General features: G+C 33.1%; 2 protein-coding genes across 4 annotated transcripts; both read left to right on the top strand.

The window, feature by feature from the left end:
- The first annotated feature begins 1,040 nt into the window (after positions 1-1,040).
- Positions 1,041-5,219, top strand: LOC120070655 (protein DEFECTIVE IN MERISTEM SILENCING 3-like). 2 transcript variants are annotated; one of them, XM_039022499.1, is made up of 8 exons: positions 1,041-1,179; positions 1,621-1,845; positions 1,935-2,049; positions 2,135-2,378; positions 3,314-3,505; positions 3,632-3,952; positions 4,085-4,301; positions 4,778-5,219. In XM_039022499.1, exons 2-8 carry the CDS (start codon positions 1,750-1,752, stop codon positions 4,817-4,819), a joined length of 1,227 nt encoding a protein of 408 aa, XP_038878427.1. In that variant the 5' UTR covers positions 1,041-1,179; positions 1,621-1,749; the 3' UTR covers positions 4,820-5,219. The 2 variants fall into 2 exon arrangements, with proteins under 2 accessions (XP_038878427.1, XP_038878420.1); XM_039022492.1 differs by lacking the exon at positions 1,041-1,179 and adding an exon at positions 1,289-1,466.
- A 1,434-nt stretch (positions 5,220-6,653) lies between these two features.
- On the top strand, positions 6,654-8,813 carry LOC120071824. Of its 2 annotated transcripts, none has more exons than XM_039024223.1 (2): positions 6,654-6,859; positions 8,136-8,813. In XM_039024223.1, the coding sequence occupies exon 2, from the start codon at positions 8,156-8,158 to the stop codon at positions 8,546-8,548; it is 393 nt and encodes a 130-aa protein (XP_038880151.1). In that variant the 5' UTR covers positions 6,654-6,859; positions 8,136-8,155; the 3' UTR covers positions 8,549-8,813. The 2 variants fall into 2 exon arrangements, with proteins under 2 accessions (XP_038880151.1, XP_038880142.1); XM_039024214.1 differs by having other exon boundaries at positions 6,660-6,859; positions 8,139-8,813.
- The last annotated feature ends 2,894 nt before the right edge of the window (positions 8,814-11,707 follow it).

The raw sequence follows: 11,707 nt of genomic DNA, 5'->3' as shown, positions 1-11,707 counted from the left end.
TTGTAATAATATAAAAATAAAAGGGAAAATTAGTTTTTTTATCCCTAGGCTTTGAGTCTAGTTTCTGTTTAGTTCATAGATTTCAAAATGTTACAAATGTAGTTATTAAGTTTTGAGTTTGGTTTTAATTTAGTCTCTAACTTTAAAAAACTAAGGGGGCGTTTGAGACAAGAGTTATCATCAAAATATAATAATTATCTCTTGCTACAGTAAAAATAAACCCTAATTTGCTACAATATTTACTATTTACTACAATTTCTACTATTTTACATTCATCATTTTTTATTACTTGCTATAGTGTTTACTATTTAATTCTTAAACTAAAATAGTTAACACTTCAAACACATACTATTATAACCTAAATTAAAATAATGTACACCCCAAATACAAACTATCATAACCCAACTATAATAACTTAAGACTATAATAAGTAAGTCATTGTCCCAAACGCCCCCTAAAAATTTTACTCTTAACTTTTGAGTTTTGTTTTATCTTTGTCCTTATGTTTCAAGATGTACACTTTTAATCTCAAGTTCACTAAATACTCATTTTTCGTCTTTAGAGTTAATATCTGTTAATAAATTAAAAGAATTATAATGAGTTCTTAAAATTAAATTTAAAATTTCACTTCATAATTTTTTAAATTAATTAATAGGCAATAACTTCAATAATTTCAAATAAATAATTAATGAAAAATCGAAGTTATCTATCTAGGAATTAAAATAAAACAAAATTCAAGTGTCAAGTTTAAAATTATAATATTTTTAAATTCAATGACTAAATTAGTATCAACTCTAAATATGTTACCTTGTATTTCTTTTTCCAAGTAAAAGAAATAAATAAATAGCACATTAACTTTCACATGCAATCCAACCAAAAGTAATTACAGACACATGAATCTAACTTTATTTATTTATTTATTATTTAATATAAATTCACCTTCTCATAGCTTTTTCCTTTTATATAAATTTTAGATTACTTTCCAAAATAGGTTTTCTCATTCTCAAATTTATTTCAATTGTACTTTAAACATGGAAACTTCGCCGAATCAACACCTGCAAAAGGTGATTACAAATTTTTGGGTAGTTCAATCTATCCTCGATAGAAAAAAAATGCGGCCTTTATGGGACGACAAAGAATACGTCTTCTGTATTCTGTTCGCTTCAAAGCTCTTATCAGGTATTTATTTATATTTTTATGTACAAATAAATAAATACAACACCTTTAAAATTTTAAATTGAATTAAAACATAATATTTTGTCACTAAATTTATTTCGCTAAACCCAAGGAGGTGGAAGGACACTGACGACATTTCAAAATCCTCAAAAAGGAAATGATGAGATTAGTGGACAAATAGGTGTTTTCACTATAAAAATTTTGAAAAATGTGAGTCTTCAATTCTATATTTTGTGTTGGATTTGAGAATAGAAACCGGATTCAGAGCTTTCGCAACAAACCCACATCAGGTTCCTCTTTATCTCTCATTCAAATCAAAGTATTTTGCTCTGAAATTGTTATGTTCATTTGGAAAAGTTTCTAGATTTGCAATATCATCTTTGTTTTAGAACTCAGAGTGAAAGAAAAGAAATAAGGGAAGAGATTCTTTTTTGGGTTTTGCAGCTGCAACTTCAAAGAAAAAGGATTTTTGCTGAAAATGTGAAGAAGAAGAAGAAGAAGAAGAAGAAACAGAACTGAAGTTTGCTTTTGTCTTATACCCTTTTCTTATTTCCACTCTTTTATTCTGTTCTGATGAAACTGGATCAGCTTGACAATTCTAAAGTACCTAAAGATGAAATGCAAGATGGAGGGCTTTCCCTTGAAGATCCAGTTAACCTTCATTCCAAGGTTCCCGCAAGTTACTTTAACATGTTTGTTGAATTTTTAAGTTGAATGAGAAAATTTACAAAGTTGTTGTGTTCATCTGGTTCATGCAGAAACTTCAAGATGATTTGCAAACAATGGGGATGAAAATCCAGCTGCATGAGGACAACATAAGATTTCTAAGGACTTTGAAAGACAAATTAGTTGATTCCATCATTGATTTGCAAGGTATTCTCTTTTTTCCTTCCTGAACAAATAGATTTTCAAGACATTTTTATGTCATTTCCATCACTTAGATAAGTTTTTATTACAGTTATCCTAGGAAAGTACCATGCTTCCAATACACCTAAGATTGAGAATAAGGATGTTTCTGATACTCAAAGTGAAGATGAGCCATCAGATCAGGAACAGATATTACAACAGGAAAACACTGCTGCTAGCATCTTGTGCCAACTGAAAACTAATCCAAAGATGCTGGCCTCTGATCCTACACTGAGTGATGATGTGCTAGGTGTTGTTGCTGAACTAGGAAATGTAGATGACAATACCCTTAGCAGGTACCTTTCGCTTCCAATTACATTTGCTTCTCATCTTTCAAGTAATCATATAGTCTCATGTTAATTTGCACCGATATGCATGGGTATAAAATCGATAAAAAAAAGAAAATAGAAAGAAAACGTAAAGAGTAGAGAAATTGAACGTGGTTCACTAGTATGTTAGCTACGTCCACGGGCAGGAAGACCCCGTGTTTGGTTGTTTGGAGTGCCATATAACAAATTCAAGCATTCTAACATGCATAGTTTTGTTTTTCTTGGAAAGTGAATGTCAATGATAATGGCATTAGCCTTGGGGATGGGATCATCTAGGGTGTATGATGGTAGAACCAAACATGAGATTGGAGCACACTAGCTAATTCATTTTAGGTTATGTTATTATTTTAGTCTATGGTTTTCGTTTGAAAGGTATTAGAAGTATCGATTACTTGTCCCATTGTCTTGGTTAAATCCCTCGAAATGTCCATCATTACTTGAAGTTAGAATATTTGACATGTGCTTTGGACGTGGTACTGAGACGATGAGCTCTAATTTTCAGTGTATGGTACATCCAAGAAAGTTATTAACAACGATGTTACATGAGATTTAACCAAACTACAAGGGCCAAATTGAAAACTTAGCACGAACCACATGGTCTGTAATTGTATAACCTTCATTTTGTTATTGACATTTTGCCACTTTCTTTTAGTAAGTTCCCAAGTCGAATTTGAGCTTAAAGTTAGGTGTTCCATGACACAAGATTTTAGTTTGTTATTTGAAATAGATTAGCGGATATGGATAGTTTAATGAGATATGGATATTTGGTTTTGTTCATTTTATTGATCTTTAGGAGAATAATTCAAATTTGAAGATAGTTAACAAAGAACGTGGCCACAGTATACTTTCATCTACATGGTTTTTTTATCCTCTCCTTTTTCTGTTTCTGGTTTGGAGTACAGTCTTTTATCGGAGTACCTAGGAACAGAGACCATGTTGGCTATTGTCTGCAAGACGTACAATGGAGTCAAATCTCTTGAAAAGTATGACACGGAAGGATGCATAAATAAAACATCTGGCCTTCACGGATTTGGCACTTCACTTGGGAAGACTTTAGAGGGACGATTCAATGTCATCTCTCTCGAAACATTAAGGTATTTGTTTTTGACATGGTGTAGTTGTTTGGACATTCTCGACTCTGGCACATAAATATTGTGGAACTCCTCTTCTCTTATCGAGAACTCAACACACTTGTTTTTTTTTTTTTTTTTTGCCTGCAGACCATATCCGGGTGAATTTGTGGCCGATGATCCGCAAAAAAGGCTTGATATTCCAAAGCCAAAATTGCCTAATGGGGACTGTCCGGCTGGTTTTCTTGGTTATGCTGTTAATATGATAAACATAAACAGAGCATACTTGTTTTTTCTCACAGCAAGTGGATATGGTCTTAGAGAGACTCTATTTTATTCTCTTTTTTCTTGCTTGCAAATCTATAAAACTAGGGCAGAAATGTTACAAGCTGTTCCTTGCATAACCGATGGAGCACTTTCTTTGGATGGTGGGATTATCAAGAGAAGTGGACTGTTCTGTCTTGGCAATAGGTACGAAGTGCTTCTTGATGACTTCAATGATTGCTTGGTTATGGATTTGAATCTCTAACCTTGGTCATTGTCCGAACACTTGGGGTTTCTCTGTTTATGATTATTTACTTTTATGCCTGCTAACTGTGTTAGGGACGACGCGAAGGTGAGCTTTTCCAAGACCTCAACAAATTCAAGCCTACCTGACCGTTACACAGAATCTGAAAGACAGATGAAAGAAATGAAATGGAAAAAGGAAAAAATACTTGAAGATATGAGGAGAGAACAAGCGTTGCTAGATAGCTTGAAGCTCAACTTCGAAAAGAAGAAGGCGGAGTTTGTGCAGTTCCTAGCTGAAGCTGCTGCTCGTGTAAGTTCCAAACCAACCTAACAAACACGATGAACTATGAAAAATGGCTTTAACTTCAAGTTGCAACAACCTAGCTTCTGTCTTTTGATTTTCTTTGGCATTATTTACTTCTCTTTTTTTTTTTTTTTTTTTTTTTTTTTTTTTTTTCTGTTTACTTGTACCGGAATCTTATTCCTGTGACACGGCGTCATTAAACTGTTGAATGAATTAGTCTGAAATTCGGAATAAACTCCGTTCTGTTCAAACAGTCACTAACTCTCTTTGCCTTGAATGATCTGATGTCCTAGAATAAGTTCTGATATAAGACATACAATACGCTATTGTCTCTTCTGAACTTGTATGAGTGTCTTACAAAGTCAGTTTCTTGCTGCTAATGCATCTACAAGTCCAATGTGGCTGCTACTGTCATGTATTCTTTAGTCGTCTAATTTGTAGATTGTTCATTAAATCAAGTCATATTTCTTACATAATGGCAGCAACAAACTCCAGTTGCAATGGGGAGATCAACCGGTAAGTGATGCTAGACGGAGGAGGATCGGCCAACCATCGAAGGGACAATGCTCGTTGTTGTCGTTCACATTCTGCTTGATGCATTGGTTTATAGTATGATATGCATCAGTATTGGAAGGTGATAGCTTTTTCAGGGAAGGAAGGAAATGGGAATATTTTGCAATACCAATTTTGTGTTGTGTATCAAGCTTCCTTTGACAGCTCTATGATGGTTGCCATTTCTTTCACCTCTTGCTATGCTCTATTCTTCTGTTTTATGGGCTATGTATGTACATTAAACCAAAATTAATTTTGTTGGAGATAGAAATGGAGGATGCATTTTGTATGTCCGACTTTGACCCTCGCTTCAAAGTTCGAATCTCGACCAAGGTCGAGAGTATATGCCTGTTGTTTTCAGTTTCAACTTGATATGTCTAACCATTCATACGTGAAATATACATGATGTTACAATTAAACATTAAGCTCTAAGCTATATATTTATAGAATTCTTCAATTCAATTTTCAAATTTGTAGAAGTTATAACAATAAACTCTATAGTTTTTGGCATATGTGAATGAGGATCAAAATGTTGTCACTGTGGGGTGTGAAGGAGGGACGAGATAGAGGAGGAAATTAGAGCTCGTTGGCGCGCAAGTTTGGAAACAAAAAGTTTAGGGGCTTATTTCCAAACAGTTTAGGGGCTTATTTGAGGGGTTTTGAAGCTTATTTGAGGGGTTTTGAAGCATGAGAATCACAAATGCCTATATTAAATTGTGTTTTGGATCGCATGTTACTTATATTTGGGATTGGGTAATCTGCAATTTTTTATTTTTTCCCTACTTTTCTTGTTTTACGAACAGTAAAATCTTTAGTGTACGGTGTACCCATGAGAATATTGTAAGAATGTATTAGTTATTTTTTTCCTAACAAATTTAGTTTTTGTTAACAAAGTAACAAAGTAAAATATTGAAGTTTAGTTTAATTCCTAACTAATTTAATTTTTGCTTCCATTTTGTAATTTTTATTTTTTTTATAACAAATTTAGGTTTTGAAAGTAGAAAGTTTGAAATTTAGTTTATTAACACAATTATAACAAATTTAGTTTTGCTTGAAATTTTTAATTTATCTCCCTTCCCTTTTTTGTCATGGAATGAATTTTAACCTTGAGGTTTGCATTTAATAGCATTTTTAGTCTATTCGATAGTTTTTACTTTTTGTGCGTTAAAATGAAGGGGAATGAAGGAGAAATTGAAAGGAAGGGGGAGGAAGAAAGAAGGAAAGAAAAGAATCGGTTGTTGGTGATTATCGGTGAAGTGACTAGTGATGGTCGAGCAAGGAGCAGAGAATTTGATGACCCACAACCAGCATGATCAATGTGATGCTTCAATGGTTGGAGCTGGAGCTCATAGATTGAAAAGTTATTTCTTTTTTAATTTAAATGAGTAAGATGGGAGGATGGGAGGAGGGAGGAAGAAGAAGGAAAAAAAAACCAATAGTTAGTGATCGGTTGTGGGCGGCAAGTGACAAAGAAGATTCGACAATCCACGACTAGCATAAATCGATACCACGCTTTTGTTATTATTTGTAAATTTTGTGAACGTGATGATAGTCAAAAGGTTACAGGTAATCGATAGTAATTGTTGACAGATAATGATGATCAGTCAATCATAGATGGTGACAACAGCTGGTCGCTGATGATCACAATGATTGATTATTTATGGTCATGAGCGGTCGACAATCATTGATAAAGAGTTTTTTCTCAAACTCGTAACATTCAAATGCCTAAACATGGGAGCCCCTGATCCCATACTTATGGACCAAACATCTCTAATTCTTCAAAGGGGGAAAATAATAATTTCGGAGGAAAAAAAAAAAAAAAAGCCTAAATGGCTACAACATTCTCTTCTTTACTTTCTGCCTTTTTGCGAACTAAACCTAAACTCATCCAAACATCACGAACGTTGCATCCGCGCATTCCTTCTCAGTCCACACCGCAAACGACAGCAACCATCTCTCCTCTCCTCCGTCTTCCTCGCCGTCAGCCCACCTCGCCGCCGCTGTTCTCCTAGGTTAGTTGATTTCAGTAACTCATTTCCATGCCTTTGCGATTGAATTGCAATGGGCCTGAATAGGCTATCTCTGGGAACTATCAACATTGGATCTGAATCTGTAGACACTACAAATATACTGCATCTGAACTTGTAATCGGAATATATCACCACTCATTTTAAATTAGCAATCTTATGCTGGCATATTTCCCAATTTCTGGGTAATGTTACTATTTACTCGTGAAATGACATTGCAAGGATAAGTCTTGTAATTGGATATTGTTGGACTGTGGACTTGCGATGACAAGTGTTTCTGCCATTGTTATTTGTTGGACATCATTGAAGCTTATGTATATTATGTCTGTAGAGTTTGCTCTCTTGATTATGTTTGCTTCTTATCAAAGTATTCAAGAAAAAAGTAACACGACATAGTTCATACATATCTTTTAGGGTTTAATCTGAATTTTGTTCACTGGCTTAATGTGGGTGTCAAAAGCTAGTCAATAGTCAATTTAAACAGTCTTTTAGCACGTTACAAATCATGCCAAGCAGATAATAAGACTAACCAGCAAAATAACTCAATGGAGGTTCTGTCCATTGACCCGAGTGAGCTTCCCCCCACAAAATTGAACCGATCAACTAAATTGCTCTCCTGCTTTCATTTTTTGTCAAGTTAACAATCTGAACTCTGTTAGTTCTCAACTTCATGTTATATTTATGATTTGTCTAACCAAATGAATGTAGTCTAAGTAACAGTTTATGTATCAGTGTTGTTAAATCACTAATTGACCCGAAAGCTTAAGCGTGACCCAAAAACTTAAGCTGATGGGTGAAGACAAATTTAATATTATATCATCTAATACTCTCCCTCATCTATGGGCTTGAAATATATAGAAGACCTAATGAATGGAAAACAATATTAATTGGGGAGGAAATAACATTACAGGGGTTTGAATAGAAGACTTCTTGGACCACTTGCATTTGATACTCTATGTTAACTCACTGACTGACCAAAAAGTTTAAGTTGAAGGGTGAACACAAATTTAATATTATATCATCTAACAAGTTTGAAATGATAAGTTTAGCTCTAATCCTCTTTAAGGGTTTGCAGTATCTCTTATGTAGCTCTGTTATGGAGTCGTAGTACATATGGAAATGGTTAATTATTGGGGAACTTGATGCCTCGATATTTTTTTCCTTTTTCAACCAAAATTTCTACATTTTAGTTACTTTTGATGCTTTATTTTTCTACGCTGGATAAATAGGTTATATGATTTCTCGTTTGGTCTCTTACAAGCAGAAACATTTGAAGAAAGAATGGCAGGCAAGGCTGCCAAATCTGTGGTGAAGGCCATCAGCGAGTATCAGTATCCATGGCAGGAGAAGTTGGCGAAATACAAGAATGAGTTATCTAAAGGAGTTTGGGGTTACTGGGAACTAGGGGCATGGAAGCCACTGGGCATAAGTGCACGTCACCGTGCCAGACTTCGCAAGGAAGTACTTCTTGCCGGGCAGGATTGGCCATATGATCCAGAGAGGAAAGAGATGAGAACCAAGAGGAAAGGGCACAAATGTGATCGTATAGCGGCAGAAAAACGTGAAAACACTGCCAGGTTGATGGAGAAAATGCCAGATATGTTGCTTGCATATAAGAAGCGCCGGTGGGAGAAGAAGATGAAGGAAGAAGAGAAGAAGAAGCAGCAGGACTGATATGGCTTTGTTACTTAGATCCTGACAATTATATGGTTGGTTTCTTGCTAGTTTCTCATGCATGGGGATATTGCTTTTGTTATCAGTATATCACTTTGTAGTCTTTAATAAACTTTGATTTCATATTTTTGGTTATCCTTCACATCATGAAGCAAATTGATGTTTGTATTGAAATACGATAACAAAATGAGGAAGAATTAGAGCACTCCCGTAGTTTTTTTTTTTACAAAATACTTTGAAGTGAATGAACAAGATATTGAGGAATTGTCTATATGTAAAATCATAATTATTGATAAGGACTTTTTCTACCTAATCTACATAAAAAGGGAATCTTTTGTTATAAGTGATGTGGATACTTCAAGAATCGAAAGTCGAGTAACTACTACATTCCTATCTTGACTCTTTGCTAACTCAATTACAGTGTTTTGGAGATTTGAAGTTTGGTAATAATTTTGTTTGCCGAGCAGACAATGAAAAATAGAAATTTCATTGATGTTCATGAAACTACAAATGAAAAATAGGAAATCAGTTATCTTTTTTCCTTTTTCCCTCTCCAGAATTATGTATTCAAGTTTGGATTTTTTAAAAATATAATGAAAATGAAACAAAGTGTCATCCACAAAAATAATTGGGCACTTCTTAATACTGTGTGAGAACATCATTTGAATCGGAATAAAAAAAAAGTGTATTACTAATTTACTATTGGAATAAAAATAAATTTAAATTAATTTGATCTAATAAAAGAGGTAAAAAGTGGAACTTTTCATGTATAGAAAAAATGTCAAACTATTTATAGAAAATAGTAAAAAAAAAATATTGATAGACAATCACATAGATACTAATAGATTAAAATTTTATTATTTTGGGTAAACACTTTCCTTTCATTTTTAATTCTCCTAAAAAGAACTTCTAGAAAAAGGAAAATCAAGGAGAAAGTATAATATGCGGTGGAAGTAGTTGCCAAAATTGTAAAGGTTTAACATGGAAAAATTACTGATAAGTATGACAAATTTTTCTAAGTATATTTTAAGGCATATCAATATTTATATGTTTTTCATCTAATGGTTCAATTTTAATTTGTCATGACACAAATTTTCACATTTCTTATTTTCTTATTTTATTGTATTTTTGTGATTAGAATGAAATGTAAAAAGTTGGTTGTTATGCACTTAAGTATTGTCCATTATGTTTTATCATAACCTATATTATTGATATTTATAATTGTTTCAAGGGAAAAAAGAACGTAGATAAATGTTAGGACCTACTTGATAGAGAATATGAAAACAAAAACTTGAAAACAATGGATTCAATGAAAACAAAGTTGTATATTTTGTTTTTGATATTTGTTTGGTACAATTTCAGCAATTGAATTCTAATTTAAACAATCATTTAAAATGAGTCTAATACTATATATTTATAAATCATAAAATTAGTTGTAATTATCCACTAATATTTAGTTGAAAATAAATTATTATTAATTAATTTATGAATATGATTTATATTAAAAACTTATATATTATTATTTTGTAATATTATATAATTTATAATACATTAAGTAATACATACTATATTTAAAAAAAAATGAATTGAATTTACATATTGTATTTCTAAATGTTTTTATCTTTATTTAATATAATTTTGCATTTAAAATTTTAAAATTGAAAATCTGATACAATAAAATAATAAAAATATTATTTTCAGAATTTGCACTGTTTTGATCAAAGAATATGAAAAACAGTTTTCAGAAACAAAATTTGAGTTGTCTGTTGAACATATATGTGTTGAACTTAATGAAACTAAAAACATGAAATATAATCCAAATTCTAAACCAAACATATTCTAAATCACCAATAGAATTATTGTTGATAAAATATATAATTGATATAAAAAATATAAAAGTACCATTCATGTAATGCTGGTAATTTTATTTTGTTACCTCCAAATTAAAGGAGCCTATCCTAAGGCACCATGAAATGTCTAGGATGCAAGGACTTGCATGCACTAGTGTCCAAAAACACATAAGAATATGAGGGAGTTAGGTTACACTATCCTTTTGACCAACGAGGCAAGATCAACCAGCTCTCTAGTATTTGAAGGTCAATCTCAAGTCCCATCAGGGAATAAGAAATCATCTACCTTAACATACAGGAAGCTATACGCTTCCAGTTGTAGTACTAAACTGTTAGATGATAGAGCCCCTTTATTTTAGCCAAGAGTCATACCAAATCAAACATCGTCACCCATCAGTAATAGAAAATCGAACCGAGAATTATCAGCATGCTATGAATAAGATATAACAAGGGAGAGAATGCCATACCAGTTGAAGACAGTCTTCAAACTTCGAAACTCAACGCAGCGGAAACCTCCATGTGATCTACCAACCCCAGCAAAAGTGTCGACTGCAGCAGCACGCACAACTGCAAGATCACGACGCAACAGGGAACGACACCACCAAAAAAGAGCCCCAAGTATTCTCGGAGTGAGAATCCAAAGCGTGGTCTTTGGTGAATTTGGTAGAGGAAGGAGGAAGCACAGATTGTGTAGGTGATAAGCAAGTGGGAGGGAAAAAGACGCTATCGCATAGCAAAATGCTTATCGTTTAGGAGATACTACACAATCGTGTAGGTTTTACTGAATGATCGTTTAGGAAATGGTATACGATCGTTTAGCAAACTCGGCATACTATACAATCGTTTAGGGAAGCTATCCAATCTTGTAGGAACTAGCGTGCGAACGTGTAGGTGCGAGATAGACGATCGTTTAGGCGGAGAGTGACTATCGTATAGGCTCTCGAGATACTTAAGTGATCATTTATGATTCACCAGCACGCTCTCTTTATTTCTTTTTTGGACGGGCGATTGAACGAATGATTCAAAATAAAACAATTTCATTTTTATTTCATCGGTTACAATAACCGACACATTCCCACTAACCCACATCCGAACGTGACTTAATTATCATATAATTAATCAATTAATTAATAATAAATATAATCATATGATATTTTTATCCTATAGTTTGATATCACATATCTACTATAGTATTTTCTCCTATATTTGATATAAATCATATTTATATCTAATTTCCTCCAAAATAATGTATCTCATACATTTAGCCAGTTATATCATATATAATTAACCAGTCCAATTATATCATATA

The sequence above is a fragment of the Benincasa hispida genome, chromosome 1, assembly GCF_009727055.1.
Source record: "Benincasa hispida cultivar B227 chromosome 1, ASM972705v1, whole genome shotgun sequence".
In the NCBI taxonomy this organism is placed as follows: domain Eukaryota; kingdom Viridiplantae; phylum Streptophyta; class Magnoliopsida; order Cucurbitales; family Cucurbitaceae; genus Benincasa; species Benincasa hispida.
This window is presented reverse-complemented; position numbering and strand designations above follow the sequence as displayed.

Excerpts from the sequence above, each read along its gene's own strand:
- LOC120070655 (XM_039022499.1), top strand. The coding sequence starts at position 1,750 with ATGAAACTGGATCAGCTTGACAATTCTAAAGTACCTAAAGATGAAATG. Across the intron at positions 2,379-3,313 it reads GATGACAATACCCTTAGCAG|TCTTTTATCGGAGTACCTAG; the intron begins GTACCTTTCGCT and ends TTTGGAGTACAG. Across the intron at positions 3,506-3,631 it reads ATCTCTCTCGAAACATTAAG|ACCATATCCGGGTGAATTTG; the intron begins GTATTTGTTTTT and ends TTTTGCCTGCAG.
- LOC120071824 (XM_039024223.1), top strand. The coding sequence starts at position 8,156 with ATGGCAGGCAAGGCTGCCAAATCTGTGGTGAAGGCCATCAGCGAGTAT.